Source organism: Trichechus manatus, unplaced genomic scaffold (assembly GCF_000243295.1).
Source record: "Trichechus manatus latirostris isolate Lorelei unplaced genomic scaffold, TriManLat1.0 scaffold00253, whole genome shotgun sequence".
In the NCBI taxonomy this organism is placed as follows: Eukaryota; Metazoa; Chordata; class Mammalia; order Sirenia; family Trichechidae; genus Trichechus; species Trichechus manatus.
Genome location: NW_004444189.1, coordinates 18964 through 41846, shown reverse-complemented (window position 1 = coordinate 41846; position 22883 = coordinate 18964). Strand labels below are relative to the sequence as shown.

Here is a 22883-nt window from a genome sequence, read left to right as displayed (position 1 = left end):
CTTAGTTTTTACTCAACTTAGTCAGCCATATTTATTTATTCATTCAACCAATACTTACTGAGCACCTACAATGCACCAAACATGGTTCCAGTCACAGCACAGACCATAGGAAGAAAGATAGGCCAAGTCCCTGCTCTCATAGAACTTACAATGTAGTAGGGAAGACAAAAAATAAATAGATAAACAGACAAAATAATCTCAGTGCACTATAAGTGCTATTGAAGACATTAATCTGGGTGATAGTAATAGGAAAAGTTCTATTTTTGGAAAGGTGGCCTCTCTCAACAAGTGACATAAACTATAACCTGCATGATGAGAAAGACACAGCCAGTCAAGAAGCAGGAGGAAGACACTCCAGGAGCAACCAAGTAAAAGGCTCCGATGTGGGAACAAATTTGGGGTTTGGCTGCAGCACAGTGTGCGAGAAGGAGCAAAGTGCTGGAGAAACAGGCTGAATAAAGGTTTTGAAATATTTTTCCCACAGATAATTTAAAGATGAGCCTTATTTTAGAAAATGAGTCCACATAATTTCATTATTTTATTATATATATATGCAGTAGTTCTAGACAAACCTCTGCATTAGAAAAGCCATAGTGATTCTAAGTCATGTGTAATTTACTCATTCAAAATGCACATGGTAAATAAGGCTCAGTCAGGTAAGTGCTTAACTATGATTTTGCTTACAAAAAATAATTACAGTATGGGACCACCTAAGAGTTAGTTAGTTAGTTAGGATGGTGCAAATGGTTAAGTGCCTGACTACTATCTTAAGTGCCTAACTACTAATGGAAAGTCTGCCAATTAGAACCCACCTAGAGGCATCTCAGAAGACAGGCTTGGCGATCTGCTTCCAAAAGGTCACAGCATTGAAAACCCTAAGGAGCAGTTCTTCTCTGCACATATAGGGTCGCCATGAGTCAGAATCAACTCAACACCAACTAACAACAACAGACTTTAGAACTGCATTCTGTTTAAACCCAAACGGTTCTACCAATATACTATCATCTAGTTTATCTTGTGCCCAGCATGCAAAATCTCCAAAGTACTAAGGTGCTGACTTCACTCATGACGATTAAATTAGTCAAGTAACAAAATGTTGTTTAAATTATGTGGGCTGTTTTTTTTCTTTTTTTTTTTATGCTTTAGGTGAAAGTTTACAAATTAGTTTCTCATTAAACAATTAATACATATACTGTTTTGTGACATTGGTTGCCTACCCCACAATGTGTCAACACTCTCTCCTTCTAGACCTCTGCTTCCTCACTTCCATTTGTCCAGCTTTCCGGTCCCTCCCTGCCTTCTTGTCTTTGCTTTTCGGCTGGTATGCCTATTTAGTCTCGTATACATGGTTGAACTACATGTGCTAGTGTTTCTTTTATGGGCTGTCTAATTTTTGGCTGAAGGGTAAACTTCAGGAGTGACTTCAGTACTGAGTTAAAAGCGTGTCTGGGGGCCATACTCTTGGGGTTTCTCTAGTCTCTGTCAGACCAGCAAGTCTGGTCTTTTCTTTTTTTTTGAGTTTGAATTTTGTTTTCTACATTTTTCTCCCACTTTGTCTAGGACCCTCTACTGTGATCCCTGTCAAAGCAGTTGGTGGTGGTAGCTGGACACCATCCTGTTGTGCTGGACTCAGAATGGTGGGGGCTGTGGTAGTTGTGGTCCATTAGGCCTCTGGAATAATCTTTCCCTTGTGTCTTTGTTTTTTTTTTTTCCCTCCCAGTAGACATATCTTAGATGGCCACTAACAAGCTTTTAAGACCCCAGACACTACTCACCTGAGTAGGATGTAGAACATTTTCTTTATAAACTATATTATGCCAACCAAGCTAGATGTCCCCCAAGACCATGGTCACCAGCCCTCAGCCCCATAACTCGGTCCCTCAGGGAGTTTGGATGCATTTATGAATGAAGCTTCCATGATTTTGCCTTGGTCAAGTTGTGCCAACTTCTCCAGTATTGTGTACTGTCTCACCCTTCACCAAAGTTACCACTTAACTTTTGTTTAGTTAGTGTTTTTTCCTCCCTACACTTCCCCTCCCTCATAACCATCAAAGATTGTTTCTTTTTGGGTGTAAACCTTTTCATGAGTTTTTATAATAGAGTTCTCATACTGTATTTGTCCTTTTGTGATTGAATTATTTCACTCAGCATAATGCTCTCCAGATTCATCCATGTTGTGTGAGCTATTTTTTAGTTTTAGCACAATCTATTTTCATAGTATGTGTGTTGTATTTGTTATATGCAGAAAATAACATATATAGAAAATGATGAGTAATTTACTAAAAGATTAGGCATCCTTGTAAAGTAAAATACCTATGTGTGTAAATATAAAGAAGACTCTGGCCCACCTGAGACTGAAGGATATGGATCACACATCTGAATCGCAGCTTCGCAACCAGCTACCAGTGTTACTAAGCCCAGGAGAGTTTCTTACCCTCTCTGACTCTCATGTCTCTCTCAGAAATATAAGGATATGCCCACCTACTTTACTAGGTTGAAGAGACAATGGAGTAAGAATTCTAAGTGTCTGGCAAATAGAATATACAGCATTTACCATATGGGAACTCAAATCATACAGATTATATCTGTCTCTTCTAATCAAAATGTTATAGTGCTGCTCACATAAAGAAAAAAAGTAGAAAAAGGAAACCATTTCTAAAGCTCTTCATATATTCAACTGAATTATTACCTCATGTTTCTAATTGTTCTGCTACCTAGTTCCATCCCATTTTGACTGTTAAGCTTCTTTAAAACATCCACTGTGTTTCCTTCATCTCAGACACACGTGCACAAACACAGTAAATCACAGTTAATTGCAGGTCTTAAATTAAAAAACAAAAATAATGCACAATTAATTGGGGGAAATTGTTAGTTGGTGAATGAGTCGCCTTCATTATACTCTGTGCACAGGGAGCAAGCTAAGTGCATGTTCCAAGCTAGAAGATTCAGTCCATGACACTGCTAGGATGTATATGGGAACACCCTTTCTGCAGAGCACTCTTGGTGTGAAGAAGCCAATGCTTTAAGAAACTCAATATTCCAATTGCAGGATACATCGCTTTCTCTGCAGGGATGTACAGGACTGTGCATAACAGCAAACAATTAGAACCAAAATGTTCATTGATAAGGTATTGAATAAAGAGACTAGTGTTGGGAAATTCATGAAAAAATCTGAGCAGTTCTAAATGATTTTGTTATATTTAATTACATAAGAAAATGTTTATGAATTATTACATGAAAAATGGTTACAAAATACTACGTTTCTTTTTTTGAGGATATAAAACATGTTGTGAAAGAAGTAAGGAAAGAGAAAAAGGAGGAGGAGAAAGAGAAGAAAGATACTGGGAAAATATACAATAAAAATGTTAACATATGTCATCTCTGAGTTGTTCATACTTTCTAAATTTTCCAATTTTCTAAAAAGTATCTAAGTTTTTAAATTACATTTTAATTTCTTTCTGAACATGACACTATAAAATGTCACTTCATCCATAATAATCTTTAAAATGAACTTACAAATTGTAAAAAAAAAAAAAAACCTCAAATTAAATTCAAAATTAAGAAATAATCCCCACTCAGCACTTACATAGAGTCCCATTGTGTCTCTGCTATACCAAATCAACCCTATAAAAATATATTTTATAAATATACAAAAAATGTTCAAGACAATGAAATGTCCAATACAATCACTGATTCCAACATATACCTTATAGCATATTAACACACCATAAAAAAATTACTACAAATCCTTGTTAAATTATTGAGAGGAAAACATATATTTATAGTAAAGCCCATAACCTTGAATTTGAGGAACTACAAGCTGTATTCTTTCCTTCATCTACCTGTCCTCCCACTATTTTCTACATTGTAATAAAAAGATTTTACATCTAGCCACCTGCTATGATTCTGATGCTAAAATCAGGCAATAAACAACATATACACATATGTACACACATACACACAGTTTCATTATTTTTCCCAAACTAGATGAGAGGACAAATGACAAAGTTTTCCAATGTATCAATAGTCATGCTAACTTTCGTTTTATTTCATTTTTAGAAAAAAAAAAATGTACAAAACCCAATACAATAGATTTAGTCCAAGGTATTCAGCAGTCTACTAACCTTGAATAGATATATTTTCTGTTCTCTCTTATTTATTGAGGAATAGAGTGGGAAAAGATAATCATATTTCAGCAAAAGCCCATATCTCAACCTCAGACATCTTATGTCACAAGGGTAATATTTTCATTCTAGTCCTAATGGAGTAACTTTCTAATCAGAAAATGTATTCAAAAATAATTGAGGCAATGTAACATCAACACATCAAGCTGCAAGCATTCCTCTGTGCTGGCAGTTAACTCAACATGCTCTCTGGTATGACAGAGAGCCAGGGCAATTCAAAAAAATCAGACTGGATTAAGGAGGATACAACATCTTTGTCTCCTTCGCTCAAAGACAGAGTTTGGAGGGAAGCTTTTAATCTGGAAGAGGCCAATCTTAAAACTTCTAAGAAGGAATGACTTATAATGGGTCCAGGTCAGCAGCCCCAGCTTTTGCAATGTTATTGAAAATTCTTGAAACAACAGTTACTCTGGAAAGGTTAACACTGTTCCTAGATTTTTAAGCTATTAAAGTCTTAGGGAAGGAGCCCTGGTGGCACAGTGTTTAAGCACTTGGCTGCTAACAGAAAGGTCAGTGGCTCAAACTCACCAGCAGCACAAAGATGGGGTAGTCTGCTTCCCCGAAGATTACAGCCTTGGTGGGGCAGTTCTACTCTGTCCTGTAGGATTGCTATGAGTTGGAATCGACTCGACGGAATTGGGTAGTTTTTTAAGTAAAGCCTTCAGGCAACATATTCTGTTGAATATATCCTGTGATGCCCCGAAAAAGTTTAGAGGCTTAAATTCAGGTTTCTTCAAGTCTGGCAATAGACCGATAATTGTTCAAGCTGGGAGATGAGTAGTAGGGGTATATTACACTATTTCTTCTGTTTTTGAGTATGCTTTACATTTTCATAACAAAATGTGGAATAATTACTTTTCTCTCAATATAGATTATGTTCAAAATTTTACTGGCCACTGAATCGCATGCATAAAAATGGTAGAAATGCAAGTACTCTGTTATACACATTTTATCACAATGAAAAAAAATACTAGCTTCTCTTTTGGAGATTATATATATATATATGCTAATGATAATTTAAAATTAAGTTTGAATTTTGAAAACTCTACCAAGTATTATGTTTATTATAAAAAAGAAAAAATTCTTTCACTCCAGAAAAAAATTTACCATGAGCTATGATGACAGAATAAGTGCACCTAAACAAATGCAATGCCACCATCTGCCTGGCATTCTCACAGTGTGACAAAATAGACTGGTAATTAACTGCTTTCCTACCGAAATCTGCCAGCTTTAACTCCCCCGTGTCACTGATCAGAAGGTTCTGTGGCTTCAGGTCTCTGTGCAAAATGTAACGCTGGTGGATGTAAGACAGCCCTCGCAGCAACTGAAATAAAAACAACTGAGAAAACAGGGAGACAAAAGTTAAAATCTGAACACAGATAAATGCCAGTTTCTACATACAGTCTACCAAATACTTGTATTCAGTGAAAATGGGTACTCATCATTAAATTTTCTACCAAATTACATAAGCAGAATCTGCAACATAAGCATGTACATCCCTAATTCATTAAGCTGTAAATCTTAGAATTTCTAACAATTATGTCAGCTAAGACCTCTTCAGTTAGAGATATCCAATCTATGTTCTATAAATTAGGCAAAATGTAAAGAATCAATTCTTTATAATACTCTATTTCTTCAGGCCTAAATTGATGTTTGAGAGAGTGAACAAAACCTATCCATAACATTATAAAGATAAAAGAAACAGATTTGTTTACCAAGTTTATGTGAATGTGTACATATTTAATTCCATAGAAACACCATACACATGGTACCCATTGACATGTTTTAAGCAATGGCAAGATAAGATGATTTGAAATAATTAAAACAAAAACAGTCACATGGACTAATTAATTCGACATTGTAATTATATTGCTTTTGTGCATATGGCCACAGAGATTAGGCTGTTGCCTAAAGACAGACATGTGCCTTCACTGATTACCAAGGAGACCCATCCTAAAGGTAAAGAGAAGCCAGAAAAATCAAGAATTCAAGAGTAAGACTTTGGCAAGAAATAATTTAAGAAGTGACTGATGGCCTTCTCTGTGAAGTTTCATATTGGATCATATAAAATATTTCTATTTTAAGAATAAAAAAGTGTGATTTGCTGGGCTTTCCAGTATTCTGCTTGTTAAAAAGAGAATATTTTAAAAAATAATTTACTTGCCAAAATAATCTTATTTGACATAGTTTTTTTTTCTGTTAATCTCCTAAAACAAAAATGAAAACAAATGTTCTTACTTTCAAGTGTCACCAACATACTATGCTATATAACCAGCCAATAAAAAATTTTCAGGGAAATTTTAAATGAGTTATCTGTCAAAGATTGATGGTATAGGAATATTCCAGAATGTTCATATGGAAAAGACTGGCAGCTGCTTGAAGGTCCTGGAAGTTGGCCTTTCTGGAATATTTTCCAACTAACTAGGGGTTATGAAAGTCAAGTAAATTTTTTACAGGGAGACTATCTTTGAAATAACAGTAAGATGACTTCATTTCAAAAGTTTGTACATGATAATATTCTGTAGGGCACAGAAGGTCTAGTATCACTGTTTCCAGCATCTGAGTAGCAGAAAGTAGAAGTCTGCTCTGCGTTAGCCTGGATTAAAACATGGGCTCAGGAAGCCCAAGAAGTAAACCTCTCTAGACTTCTCCTTGTCACAACCCTCTTGCACAGCTGATGGAACAACCTGAGTTGGAACTATCACCAGCAGCTTCCATCTTCATTCCTTACTTCTATTACCCACTGCATCCTGAAGCCCAAAGCTTACAATTTCTATGAAAATCCAATTCTTTCCGCTTTAAAGGGAGAGGGCATGAGCAAATAAAGTCACTGGATGTTTTCAAATTATTGTTATGTGCCATTGAGACAAGAGGAAACCCTGGTGGCGCAGTGGTTAAAGTGCCTGACTGCTAAATGAAAGGTCGGTGGTTCGAACTCACCAGCCACTTCTCGGGAGAAAGATGTGGCAGTCTGCTTCCATAAAGATTTACAGCCTTGGAAACCCTCTGGGGCAGTTCTACTCTGTCCTATAGGTCACTATGAGACAGCAGTGGGTTGGGTTTGGTTTTGGTATGTTTTCAAAGCTTTCTTAAAAAACTAAAAACACACAAAGGCAGACTACATAGCAAATAAACGTAACTTTCAGGAATAAACGGATTTTGCAAAACAAAACACAGTTTGCTGTTGTGCAAGGAAGTAACTGACCTTTGGGGCCTAACAAACTTATCAGAATGCAGTTGTCTATTTAACTGTGGTAATGCGTTTTAATAATTTAACAAACACATACACTTATGCCAGCTGCTGTTCTATGCATGATACAAATACTACCTCATTTAATCACCATAACAATTTTAATGAGCTAAGTACCATCATTATCTCCATATTACTGATGAGAAACTGAGCACAGTTTCTCAAAATCACATAGCAATTAAATGGCAGAGCCAGTACTCAAATCCAGCCACCCTGCCTACAAAATCCAGGTTAAAACATGCAAAGTACTTAGAAAGATATGCAGCCCATTGTAAGCACTCTGATATTAGCTATGTTATTGTTTATAGCATATTAATTTTTTTTTATTACCCCTTCCAGTGATTCCTCTTCCTAGTTTCCTTATCTCAATTAGTGGAAACATCATTCGCCCAGTCACCCAAGTTTGAAACAGAAGGATCATCCTTATCTTCCCATTTTCTCTCATGACCTACCTGTAACCTTAACCATCAAGGACTGCTGATTTCACCTCCTCATAATCTCTTCCATCTGTTCCCTTTTTACCATTCCTTCCATCCCAGCCCTCATTCCATCCTTCCTAGATCCTCCTCCCTGCTCAAATAGACCACTGAATTAACCTTCAGACTGTTCTACCCCATGTCTTCACCTTCTTCTCCAGTTTTACCCCACAAGATTTTATGTAAATCAGATAATATCCTCCCCTGATGAAAATGCTTAAGTGGCTCCCTCTAGCTGACAGGATAAAACTGGGCATATAATAACATGGCCCTCAAGGCCACTGAGCTGAGCACTGACTCCGACAAGGTTCTCAGGCAACATTACTCTACACTGCCTGACTCCAAGCAGCTTGACCCACCCCACACCCACAGCGGGTTGCTCTTCACCTCTGTACCTTTGTTCTTGCCACCCCTCTGTCTAAACTAAAACACTCGTTCCTGTCATTTCTGACTCATGGCAACTCCATGTGTGCAGAGTAGAACTGTACTCCTTAGGCTGTGATCATTCAGAAGCATATCACCAGGCTTTTCTTCTGAGGCACCTCTAGGTGAGATCAAACCACCAGCCTTGGAATCTATCCTCCCTAGAGCCTTCCCTGACTACCTCCCCAGACCCTCACCACTTCTACAGGTCTGTGTGAGATGCTCCTTCTCTGTGCTCTGGGGGCCAACTCTGCAGACATCTATCACAGTGTTGTATTTTTCCTACCTCCCTTACACTGTATGCCTTAAACTTCTTCATAGGCTGGGTACATAGTTGGTATTCATATACGGGTAATATGAACTGCATTTAGAGACATCTGGATGGCTGCAGAGAAAAAAATAAATAACAGGAAACTCTAGAATGGAATTCTCTGGAAGCTAGGGGCAGAAGTGGATAGATCAAGCAGTCCCGATGGGCTCTTCTTTTAATACTTTTAGTGAAAATATATAATCTTCATGCTAATCCAGAAGCCATTCAAATAGGATATCACACTAAAGAAGATTAAGAAATCAGTGTAGCAATTACACACTCCAATTATAACTGTGTACATGACAAACTAAGCCCCAAACATGACAATTTATAGCCCAAACAATAAAAATTGTTAGCTCTTTCAGCCAAGCAGAAAATTAAGTCAAAACAAATTTCCAAAGAATCGATTCATTTAGGATTTATTAAATGCCACCCATGTGCCAGGTGCTGTGCCACGCAAGAAGCATGCAAAGATGAATGAGTGTAAGATGTGGTTCCTGGACTCGAGGAACTCACTACCTATTGGGAACAACAGATACATAACAGATAACTTAAAGAGTTCTGCATTGTAACAATACAAACTGAGCGGAATGAAGGCACAGAGGACAGAGGACTCAACCCAATGAAATACTAGAATTGATCCTGACATTATAAAAAGAGTAGCCTGTGAAAAGAGAATGAATCATAAGAAACTCTCGACTCTGAAAACAATTCAGTACATCTAAAATTTTAATAGGAAACTGAGTTAAGCATTCACTACCAGGGGAGGATTAACCAATAAGCAAGAAACGTACAGGCTTATGGTGAGCAAGGTATGCACGAGCTTGCTTTTGTTTACTTACTAATCTGTAGTGCACAATTTCACATGTTCTGTTAGAACAACTGCCTCTTGGTCTATGTACAGGTTCTGAATCAGCACAACTAATTGTTCTGGAATTCCCATTCTTCGCAATGTTATCCATAATTTGTTATGATCCACACAGTCGAATGCCTCTGCATAGTCAATAAAACACAGGTAAACATTTTTCTGGTATTCTCTGCTTTCAACCAAGATCCATCTGACTGCAGCAATGGTATCTTTTGTTCCATGTCCTCTTCTGAATCTGGACTCAATATCTTGTATTTATTGCTCAGAAGAATTACTGGCACCTGCAGCAAGCAACAAGTTTTACACCTCCCTCATTGTCTTAGATGTATGATCAGATGCTGTTTGTCCCAATATCTACAGTTGTTAGCTTCCATGAATGGTCTGAAAAAAATACAACTTTTAATATATGTGGTTCCATTTAATATAAGACCAAGCACAGTAAACATCCTACAATAATACCAGGTGTGGGTCAACTTCCTTAAAATGTGTAGGGTCTCCTAAAGCATAACCCAACAATAACTAGCTGCTTTTGAGTAGATTCCAACTCATGGCAACCCAAACAAAAACATCTCTAGTATCATTCAAGGTGTAAAAACTGTATGAATCCATAATATTATGAATAACAGATGTGAAAGGGACTCTACAAATCAAACAACTGTAATAGCTGCCATTTATTGAGTGCTTAACTTACTGTTGTTGTTGCTAGGTGCCATCGAGTGGATTCCAACTCATAGCGACCCTATAGGACAGGGTAGAACTTCCCCATAGGGTTTCCAAGGAATGGCTAGTGGATTCAAATTGCCAGCTTTTCCGTTAGCAGCCAAGCTCTTAACCACTGCACCACCAGGGCCGCTGTATTAACTGCTTTACCATCATCATTGTTGTTGAGTGTTGTAGAGTTGGATCCAACTAATAGTGACCCTACGTACAATGGAACAAAACACTGCCTGGTCCTTCGCCATCCTCACAATTGTTGCCATATTTGAGCCCACTGTTGCAGCCACTATGACAATTCATTTTGTTGAAGGTCTTCCTCTTTTTCACTAACCATCTATTTTACCAAGCATGATATCCTTCTCCAGGGGCTGATCCCTCTTGAGAACATGTTCCAAGTATGAAGTCTCACCATCGTCGCTTTTAGGGAGTATTCTGGCTGTACTTCTTCCAAGACAGATTTGTTCATTCTTCTGGCAGTCCATGGTATACTCAATATTCTTCACTAACACCACTATTCAAAGGCATCAATTCTGCTTCTGTCTTCCTTATTCATTGTCAAGCTTTCACATGCATATGAGGAGACTGAAAATACCATGGCTTGGGTCAGGCCCACCTAAGTCCTCAAGGTGGCATCTTTGCTTTTAACTCTTTAAAGAAGTCTTTGCAGCAGCCCAGTGAAGTATGTCATTTGATTTCTTGACTGCTGCTTCCATGGACATTGATTGTGGATCAAAGTAAAATGAATTCCTTGATAACTTCAATATTTTCTCCATTTACCGTAACATTGCTTATTGGTTTAGTTATAAAGATTTTTGTTTTCTTTATGTTGAGATGTAATCTGTACTGAAATCTGTAGTCTTTGATCTTCCTCAGTAAGTGCTTCAAGTCCTGTTTGCTTTCAGCAAGCCAGGTTGTGTCATCTGCATATCACAGGTTGTTAATGAGTCTTCCTCCAATCCTGATGCCTTGATCATCTTCATAGAGTCCAGCTTCTCAGATTATTTGATAGGCATACAGACTGAATAAGTATGATGAAAGGATACAACCTGATGCAGACCTTTCCTGACTTTAAACCATGGAGTATCCCGTTGTTTTGTTCCAACTATTGCCTCTTGGTCTATGTATAGGCTCCGCATGAGCACAATTAAGTGTTCTGTTTGAAATGTTATCGATAATTTGTTATGATCCACACAGTCAAATGCCTTTGAGTAGTCAATAAAACAAGGTAAACATCTTTCTGGTAATCTTTGATTTGAGCCAATATCCATCTGACATCAACAAGGATATCCCTCATCTATGTATTATTCTAAATCCCACTTGAATTTCTGGCAGTCCCCCCGTTGATACACTGCTGCCACCATTTTCAAATTATTTTCAGCAAAATTTTACCTGTTTGCGATATTAATGATACTGTTCAATAATTTCCCCATTCTGTTGGTTCACCTTTCTTTTCCTGGAATAGACTAGTGATCACTTCTAGTACTGCATCCAGTTGTTGAAACATCTAAACTGGTATTCCATCAATTCCTGAAGCCTTGTTTTTCACCTATGCCTTCAGTGCAGCTTGGACTTCTTCCTTCAGTACCATCAGTTCTTGATCATATGCTATCTCCTGAAATTGATGAATGTCAACCAACTCTTTTTGGTACAGTGACTTTGTATATTCCTTTTTCCATCTTCTTTTGATGGTACAGGCGAAGCTCAGTATTTTGCCCATAGAATCCTTCAACATTACAACTCAAGGCTTGAATTACAGATCCATAGGGTGTACAAATGTTAAATTAACTATATATTCAACTTTCTAGAAATGAAAAATAATTAGAAACTTTGAGTACCAAAAATATCTAATGACTGTCAAAATACTTTTTAATATGCATCACATTAGATATGCAATATTAAGTCTACTTCAATTTGTAAAAGCCAGAGTGATTCATCATGATTCATTCTATTTAGCTGAGTTTTGAGACAGCAAATGCAACGTATCAAATCTAATTTTTAATAAATGTATATAGTACACAAACAAGTAATTTTTATTTTACAAAGCATCATTAATATTTTATGTATGGACTTTTCTAAAAGATGATGTATGTTATGTTTATTTTCACCATAACTAAGAAAAAAAAAATACTTAGAATTTTATACAGAGTTATAAAGGAGACAGAAATAAAACCCTAGATATCTAACATTATGGTATAATTCCTGTGTTACTTTGAACATATTTTACAATATTCATTGTGCTAGTGGTATGGTGTACAGACAAATATGCATGCCAGGGCATCAAGTCACAAAGGAAACTAATCCTTCTGCTGTGTACTTCAAGTAGGTACAATTTTTTGAAAACGTGAGTTGCAGGGCAGTTTGTCTTGCCTCTTTCCTGCTCTTTTTGCATTTTCCCATCCAACTTTATGGTTCTTTGTTCTATTCCCTAAAGGTCCTGAGATACTTAACGTGTTTCACTGTTTCTAGGTTATATAATGACAATTTAGTTTACATCCCCTAAGATATTTAAATGTTAGTATGCTATTTCTAAAAATGATAACTTTCTAGAGAGGAATAACTCAAAATATGAGAGTTACAAAAACCTGGAAAGCTTCTTGGGAAATAACTTTTTCAACAGTTTTAAAATCCTTTCTGTGATCCTTGAGCTTGCCAAGTAAGTTAGCCTTCCATTCTGTCCTCTCTTCCTGCCTCAATGCAATGGTGGTTACAAAAAAAGTGGTTTTTCCATTTTCTAAGCAGCAGGCAGATTGAAGCCATGGGATCTACAGCTGGGAGACTTAGGAGGCGCCAACAGGCCTGTAAGAAAGTTGTATTTTTCCAAGTTCTGTGAAAGAAGATCTAGTATAGCAAGTAGGTTTCCAAGTTATTGGAGTTTGTATATATAATGAAGAAAGTGGAGGGTGGGGCGAAGGCCGAGAGTCTTCTCTTTAAAAAAGTTGATTATCAGCCTAAAATTAGTATTAGAAATAATCCCTACATGACTAGCAACTCTGGAAGGCAAGGTGATCAAATTTCAGCTGCTGTATTTAAGAGTTAACCAATATAATTTCCAAGAGAAAAACTGAAATAGTAGTTGCAAGGAATTCAAATAACATAATCTTTTTAGGACCTGTCATTGTCAAGTTTCTGTCTGTCAATCTAATTCAGAATTATATAATTGTCTTGACTGACACATGCTTTTTCACAAATAAAAAGAATCACATGAGACACAAATTGGTAAAGTGAGAGTCAGCACATTCTTTCTACTCAGCTCCATTTGTGAATGCATACTGTACTCCCCCAATTACAGGGCCATTCTTTCTTAAATACACTGAAAAGAATAAATATTCACAGTTTAAAATGGTTTTACTGACTAAAGTTATATCTTAGACACTAAATCAACCTGAAGTTTTTTAATATCAACTGAGATAGCTAATGTAACTTAAGACAGACACATGGGGGGAGAGAGAGAGACGTAGACTGAAAAACTGACAAAAGTGATGAATTCTGAGCCTAGGAGTCTTGGAGAAAATACTTCTGCAAACTACACCAAAGGGAAAAACAAATTTCAAATGGAATGCAGTATTTAAAGCCTTGTGAATTTGGATACAAATGAACAACAAACCTCTATCTTCTCCAAGAGGTCTCTAGTAAGGAATTTATAGATTAATCAGAAAATCCCGATGAGATGGAATTGGCAGGTCGCATGAAAGCTGCACCTGTCCCTGGTAGTTTGTGCATACCCTATTATTCAGGTTGATTTCCCTCCTGGGTCCTCATGTCATCTTGGAAAACATACAAGTAAAAGGGTTATGTGCTGGATTCATCTTAAACTGAAGAGAGGTAATGTGAATGGCTTGAAGCCTGAAGCCCAGGAGCATGTGTTTCCCATCTTCCCGCTGTAACAGCCCAGGCTGGATACTTCTCTATCTTACAAGTAACATTCTTCCAATGATTGTTTACGTGAGATCATTCTTTGAGGTGATTTCTTTTCAATCTGGATTGCAAAGCATCTCTAGGAAAGAGTCTGCTTTTTAATTAGCTGGCCTTGATTCCTTTGTCTGATCCAAATTGTTACAGGCAGATTAGCAGATGATACCAACAATGCAAAAGGCATCTTCTAAATGACTGAACTCGGCTCCACATCTTAACCAGTAAATTCATCACTCAGATTCCTTCTGAATATCCAACACAATATGAACTGACACAGTGAATTTCATTTTCTTTTACTTTTAATTCTTCACTTTCCAGATATGGAAGATCATTTTGGTATAACAAAAATAAGTTGAAGAGATTCAGAAGAAGCCCAGACAGGCACTGAGATTGGGTATCAAATTTTTAAAGCACTCTTTAATGACTTCATGAAATAATCATATTTCCCAACATATAGAATGAGGAAAGGCTCTATCATATTCACAGTAATGCACAGTAGGAAATCATTACCAGCTAAATGAGAGCTCTAATGCAGAATATGGAGAAAATCAGGAGTCATCTGATTTTCTATCTGAACACTAGAAAGTCTCATTTAGAAATCAATTCTCAGTGCCATCTGTATAAGACAATCTTAATTTGGCATAACATTATTTTGTCTGTTATACACCTGCTTGTTCTCTGGACTATGAATGAAAAATAGTAACTTTTCAAGCATAATAAACCTCATATCTTTTTAATTAGTATAGCTATTGAAATGTAAAATAAAAATCAGCTTTATGCCAGTGGAACTTCAGGTATGTCAAGAATAAGGCAGAGAGATCAAAATTACTTTGGTCATTTTCAATTATTCCCAAACAGTTCCCTAAAAGCTGGCAAATGTGTATTAGCAAGAAACCTTCTAAAAAAAAGTCATCAAGATAACACGGAAATGGAAGTACATTACATAAAGATGGGACGCAGGGAGATTCAATCTCATCATGGTAATAAGATTCAGACATCTACATTTCTGAATATCAGCCAGAGACAGCATCAATTAATCTTTTTTTTTTTTTAATGAACCTTAATTTTCAGTCTCTCATGCGTATCAATTTCTAAAGAACACATGAAAAACTAAATGAAGGAGGCAATTTAGACAGTGATGGTCATATTTTAAAATTCAGTGGTCAATCTGTAAATCACTAAGAATTTTTAAATGGAGAGCTAACACAAGTTCTGCATTCAAATCAAGTATAACAGCCAAAAACCAATAGCAAATGGTTTGTGAGAGATGAAAAAACTCATCCTGCCCAAGAAAATACTAAACAGTTTCTAGATACCAACTATCATGTTAACAATCAGTTGCTATACCTTTAATCATCATAAATATTTATAACAAGGCCAATGTCCTCAGGCTTTTGATTCAGATTTTAAATTGCCCTCTTAAGTAATTAGCTGCTAAAATTACCCATTTGTCAAAAATTGGCATTATGCTTAGAAACAAACCATTGGTTAATAGTATTTATTACAGAATGCCATACTGATAATGGACACATTCTATAAGCTATTAAAGTAGTAAAGTAATTCTAGAAATGTAGTTAACATTGACATTTTTCCTTATAAATCTATTCCAGTGCTTATAAGGAATATACATCAAGAAAGATAAAACTTTTAACAGCTGTCTTGCTGTGAACTGATACAAAATTACCTTAGAATATTCCACACTTTACTATGAAAACAGGAGCTGTGTGCTGTTCCAGTTGTTTTTTTATTTTTTAAAAAATTTTCCTTCATTCTTCAAAGATATATCAGCTTTATAATGCTTGAAATTCTAACTGATTTGCACTGAGGAATAATCTCCTTAGTTCTTAAGTGCATGACATCTCAAGTTTTATAATAAACAAGTTATATACAAAAAAACTTTAAAGTCCATTTTTAGAGTTTAATACATTTCTATATATCACCATGAGATGTAGTTATGGAAACCCTACTGGCATAGTGGTTAAGAGCTTGGCTGCTAACCAAAAGGTCAGCAGTTCGAATCCACCAGGCACTCCTTGGAAACTCTATGGGGCGGTTCTATTCTATCCTATAGGGTCACTATGAGTCGGAGTCAGCTCAATGGCAGCAGATTTGGTTTTGGTTTTTGATGTAGTGATGACCTAAGAGTTCAAATTACCAAATGTAGAAACAAAAGAATTTAATCACTGTGTTTTCCTTCTGTTTACCATAATAGATATTCAGTATTTATCACATTCTGATCATTTAATAATCCATGAACTATCCAGCCAAACACAGAGCTTTAGAGTTATTAAAAGGACATGTTTTTCTAAAGATAATAGCATATCTACCTGTTTTTCACATCTCCTTAAATTTATAGAGAACCATCACAGTGCCTTATTTTAGCTCAGCTGTTTTTTTTTTTTTAAATTAACATCTAGCACAGCATTACGAACAGCTGTTAACTTAGTAAATATTAGTCTGATGTTCTTCATTTTGCATTCACAAATTTAAGTGACAATAAATATCATCACATGAAAAAACAGTATGTTAATATACCAAGCAGAAATAACCAGAAGACATCCGTCACTATGTCAGAGTCAGTCTTCCTGGAGAATAATTTCACCTGCAGTGCAGATCCTAACTGTAACCCTGGAGGGAGTGTCTGGTCTCTAAACAGACAAACGGTGAGGAAAAGTCAGTGCATAATTAGGTGAGTGGCCTCCCACAGAAACCAACATGGTAATAAGGGCCGTCTGCTTCCATGCACTGTAATTCCGATGCCAAAATACACGGCACCAACAAGCTGCATTCTATTTTTGAACTTTTCATACCCTCAGAGAAGGTATAACTATTATCTTCAGTATGAAAGTGGTGATAAACCTATGTGACTGAGAGCATGTAAAGCCACAATCAAGTTTATTATAGTAATGTAAAGTATTAATCACGCAGTGTAGAGAAAAGAACACTGGACAGAGAGTCAAGTTCCTTAATCTCACTGGTTCTGATCTTTCTTTTATATGGGGGGTTGGGTGATAGGCCTGGAATGGGTCACTGTTCCGGGATGCTGGTCCTGGAATGGGCTTGGCTCCATCAGAATAACTTAAAGACAGGTGATTTTTTCTGTTAATTAGGTTACCATTCAGTATTCATATTATTATGATCATGTAAATGTTACTTATAGCTGAGGTATAAAGTTTTCTATGACTTCTTTTTCTTCTCCTGCATATCAACTTGTTTTTCTGGTGTTGGTAACAATTTAATTATTTTTTCCTTTGCTTAGTTTTCTCTCCTCCCATCTTAGAACCTGCACAAAGACATTAGGTATTCTGTCATCAATTTCATCTTCTTGAGGAAATCTCTCCTGAAGCCTTCTAACTTGCTCCAATCTGTACTGGTTGGTTGCTTTCCTAGCCTGATGAATAACTGTCATCCTAGGATCCTCTTCACCATCATCCTGGGGATTATCCTTCACCTCTCTCTTATGGTGAACTCTGTTACCCATTTGTCTTCTCTTCATTGGTTTATTTCCTGAGTTATGGTACAGTGCATCCTTGAATAGCTTCCTGAGAAAGCTTCCAAGATAGACAAAACTTTCAACCCTTGCACATCTGAAAATGACAAATTTACCCTCGCACTTCACTGATAGTTTGTCTTAGTACAGAATTCACAGTTGGAGATCATTTCAATGTCAGAACTTTCAAGTTCTTTGCTCTGCTGCTTTCTCCCTTCCGTCACTGATACTGAAAACCCTTATGCCACTGTAATTCTTAATATTTTGTAGAAAACACTTTTTCTTTTCGTAGATGTTTCTGTGAGCCAGTGTTCTAAAACTTCACAATGATGAATGTTATTGTCATTTTTATTTCATTCATTTTTCTGGACACTTAATGGACTCTTTCAATCTGGAAATTCACATCCTTTAGGTCTGGAAAACTATAGTTTAATGATAGTTTTAGTGATTCTCACTACTGTATTTTCTACCATTATGCAGATATGGGATCCCTGGGACTGGTACTCTAACTTTTGGATACTTTCTTTTCCATTTTTCATCTTTATCTTTTTTGCTCTACTTTCCAGGAAATTTTTTCAACTTTATCTTCCATCCTTAGCTAATATTGTTGTTCTTAATTTCTGTTATTATATTTTTAATTTCCAAGACCTCTTTTTTTTGTTCACTAAATTCTGCTTTTTAAAATAATATACCATTCTAGTTTTATGGCTACAACATCTTGTTTACTTCTCAGAGAGTATTAATACTAGTCTGGATTTTATTCCAAAGTTTTCTTCACTATCTTTCCTTGTTTGATCAATGCAAGCAACTTTGCTTCTTCCAAGTTACTTATTTGTCAGCTGGGGTCTCTAGAGTTTACTTGGACTCTTTAGGTCTGTTCTCTTGGACTGATAAGATTTTCCACAGGACACTCTTTCAATCTTCTGTCTGGAGGCGTGGGCTTGACATCTGTTTTCTGAAAAGACCTGGGTCAGGTCCTGTACCTCACCAACTCCCCTCACACTTCACCCCTACAGCACCCCCACTGCCCTTTCCATCCCAGCCAACCTGCCCTCCCATTATTCTAGAATGGCCCTTGCAGGTCCCCTCCCACCATCACCTTCACCCCATCTCCTCTGCTCTACAGTGGAGACCTAGCAATAAGCAGTTCCGGGACAGGATGTACACCAAGTCCACCTCTGTCCCCCAGCATGCCTTGGAAAACTGCAGGCTGCAGCAGCACAACAGGCCATAATGATGGTAGTCCACACATCCTCCAGGCAAGGGAAGAGCCAGACAGGCCCTTGGGGGCAGCGAGGCCACCAGCCAGTCGTAAGAAATGCCCAAGGCTCTCTGCCCTGATTCTGAGAAAAGCCTACCCTTTCCTACTGGAAGAAATTTTAAATTTGATTCCGACTCTGAGAGGGCTGGAGAGTATTAGAAGTACGACGAACAGCCACGGGATGAAAGAAAAGCTGGGCAAAACTTAGATGAGAGCTACTGAACCACTGTTACAAGGAGTGCAACCTAATTACCAAAAAAAATCTGAACAACAACAAAAGAAAAAAACAGCAACCTCGACAGCAATCTCCTCGTGACCATCAGGAGATAAGGAAAAATAAAATGTAATAGGAGAAGCAGAATTCACAGTTAAAATGCTACAAAAATCACCTGTGATGCTGACTTGAAGGCAGAGAACACAGAAATGGTTTGTGGAGTGTATTTTCGTTTCACCAACAAAATTTTCACCAACACTTGCTCATAACGAATGACACATGGAGTGCTGGTAAGAAAACCAAAGAAGGAAAACAAAAGTCCAGTGATAACATGGCCCTTCAGAAAGGTTCAGTTAGCTCTTTAAACTCTATTCTACCACTGAATATGACACTCTAGAAGTCAAAGTTAACTTGAAGTAGCTGCTAATTTCCACTAATAACGGTAGGTCCCTCTGTTCCTCAGAGCCAAAGGTCTCAAGTGGGAAACAAGAACAAGGATGTCAATTGTACTGTTTGTTTTCAACCCAATCAACCCTATGAAGGAAACACAAGGAGACAATTTGAAAAATTTTCAATGCTTAAAAAAAAAAAAGAAAAGAAAAAATTATGCTCTTGTTAGTATATTCATGCTTACAGGTAAACCTGAACATAGGCAAGAAAAAACAAGCCACTTCATCTATTAAAATTTCTTCTCCAATTTGACTATTTAAAAACTACATACTTCGAATGACACAGATTTTTAAGAAAACTCAATAGTCAAAAAATTTAAGAAAAATTTGCCAAAAAAGAACAACCACAACAAGAAAAGAGACATGAAAAATCAACAAAGACTATAGTACCATATTGATTCTATTATTTATTAAAAATCAATGTTTTATCAGAGGTCACATACGTTCTGTGAAGAATTTTTTTTAATGTACAACATATGTAACTGCCATAAAACTTTAATGATTAATGCCCTAAATATTAAAAAGCTCTTACAACTTATTAAGAAAAAGAAAATCAACACAATAGAAAAATGGACAATCTATAAAATCAGACAACTTATAAAAGAAAAATTACAAACAGTCAAGAAACATGTGAAAAGGTGCTCAGTGTCATAGGTAGTCAAGAAAACCACCAACTGAAAAGACATTCCATGTTTACTCGTTAGAACAGCAGAAGTTAAAATGATTATTACACTCAATGTTAGTGAGAGTAGAGGGAAACAGTCCTCTCATGTATAGCTGATGGATTGCAAGCTACAATCTTTTGGGTAATGTTCCAGTCAAATTCATTAAAATTAAAATCACACCTCTTCCTTAAGGAAAGAATCCTACTAAATAGATATCCAAGAAAAATGTAAAGCTTTTATGCTAATAATTACTGTATAATCATTTATAATAGCACCATTCCAGAAACAACCCAAAGGTCCATGAATAAGCAAGTTGAAAGAATTATGGTTTATTCACACTATGGAATAATATGTAATTATTAGCAAGACTGAGCTACATAGTTTGTAATGATTTAGAAGGATGTCCATGATATATTATAAGTGAAAAAAAGTAAGTTACACAGTAGTATATACATTATTTTTCTAGACACGCAGCATCACGTGTTCATACAGACTTGTATAAGCAGAGGAAAAAGTATTAAAGAAAGTGTGCCATGTTGCAAAGAGTGGTGCTGATAATGAATGGGATGAAATGAAAACTAATAATTTTACTTCAAATACATTCATAATACTTGGTTCTCAGGATTGTAATATGTAATCATTTGAATTACAAAATGTAAGCAAATCATTAAAGCCTTCAGACACAATTTTTGTATCTTCTAACCACCCAACATATGCCAAGAAAGAATCTTTTGTTTCAAGCTTAAAACTTGGGGACAAGTTCCCAAGATACTTGCTAGGTCAAATCTTAAGAACACTGAGTTCTTCTGACACATATTATTCAAATTTTGAGCATAAGAAATGAAAGAGTAGTAGAACGTAAAACTATTTTTATCTATTGTAAGTACAAGTGAAAAAATATGCACTGGAAACTGACCATCACACTGTTTTGGAGGTCATAACAATGAATATTGAATACTGAAACCAGTTTGGTATTTCACTATGGGGTTCCAAGCTAGGGGGCCTGAAACGTTCCTCTACAAAAATAGTATTAAAATAGGATCCCAGTGGATCTCACTCAATATTGATGCAATTTCTTCCATAAAGAAAAAAATAGGATGAGGGGAAAAAAAACTCAAAAAATAATGTTTAATGCTAAGATATGGTTTACAGGCACTAAACTGAAGCAGTGGCTATGGTTTACTTCTATATTACTTCGCTTTAGATAAGAATTAAAAACAAAAATAAAGTTACGGTACATGTGTTAGTCTTCAACTCAGAAAATGTGCACAATGAATGCTAACACTTAAAAAGATCTTCTCCTACCTTCACATTGTCTGGATGCAGCCCCCCAGGGTGCTTGTCCATGTACTGACATAAATCAGTGTGCTAGAGGAAAAAACGAAAAATGTATTAACATCCCTCTGGCTATAACATGATGAATCAATATTTTTCTACTTCCAAGTCACCATTACCTCTGAACAAAGCAAATATAAGAATAGTGGGTGGATATCTCAGTGTATGCAGTTGCATGTCTGCCTGCCCATTTTTAACCACAATTGAATCATTACCTTTACTTCTAGACTCTGTTTTATGTTAAATATGTCTATGTATCAGAAGGCAAACTGTCCATAATTTGTTAAGAGTTCAATTTCTTCCACATTGAATATATATTTCCGTAAGTTAACTTAAAAACAAATTTAAAGCAGTTAACAAATCTAATTACAATCCTATTTATCTTCTATTTTCCAAGCGCAAATGGAAGTTATGATTATTTTATTGAGATGAAAATACTACAAATACATCATAGTAGTAAAATTAATCGTGTGGCTTATTTAAATTTTAATATCTGTATTCATAAACAAAAATTTTCGTGTTTCCAGAAATTCTGAATTTATCTGGGCAAATATACTTTATAAATTAATAGCAATACTTCCAAAATTATAAATTAAGACAATGCATCCAGATATAAGTTAAATGGAGTATCGTGAGATAGCATCTTATGGATGTTATTCTTTTAAATATACCAAGCTCAATTTGATCATAATCCTATATTTTCTTCTTAAAGATTTTTCTGTTCATATTATGTACTACACAGAATTGTCAAGAAACACGTAGAGTTGCTCTTCAAGTTTTTCTTGTCTTATGAAGATACTGAAAGATACGTAACACTGAAACATTTAGTCATTCTGCAAAATCCAGTAAACATGAGCATTTGTGTCCCATTATCAGGCTTGAACTGTTGAAGTACTACATACAAGTTTTATTGAAGAACCTTGCTTTAGCAAATGTGACAACAGTGCAGATTCATTTATTGAGTTTTATTGCATGACAGGTGGTAACTGCTGAGGCTACAGAGCATAATTTAGAATTCATTCATTCATTCATCAAGTATTTCTTGAGCCTTTATTATGTTCCAGGCACGACACAGAACTGAATGGAGCAGATGCAACAGAAAACAGACACTTCAATATTATCAGCAGAGTAGGTTGTATATTATTTTAAGACTGTACTGGATAATGTTCAAATATATAGCAAGGGAACCTAATGTGGTCTAGAAACTTCAGCAAGCCTCAGGAAGAAATTACTTCTAAGTAAGATAAAAGTAGAGGCTGAAAGAAGTGATCCATCCATTTAAAGGTGAGAAGAGAAAAGGGAACAGAAGAAATGCTCTTAGATATGTTC

The 22883-nt window shown here is 36.1% G+C and overlaps 1 protein-coding gene across 1 annotated transcript in view; it reads right to left on the bottom strand.

The window, feature by feature from the left end:
• Positions 1 to 21587, bottom strand: part of CDK14 (cyclin dependent kinase 14) — a gene marked incomplete at its 5' end in the record, with an annotated part of 305956 nt that extends 284369 nt beyond the window's left edge. Inside the window, 2 exons of the mRNA XM_004389659.2 lie at positions 5400 to 5523; positions 21525 to 21587. Coding sequence (XP_004389716.1) covers positions 5400 to 5523; positions 21525 to 21587 — 187 coding nt within the window. The remainder of the gene's footprint in view (positions 1 to 5399; positions 5524 to 21524) is intronic.
• Positions 21588 to 22883: the final 1296 nt, after the last annotated feature.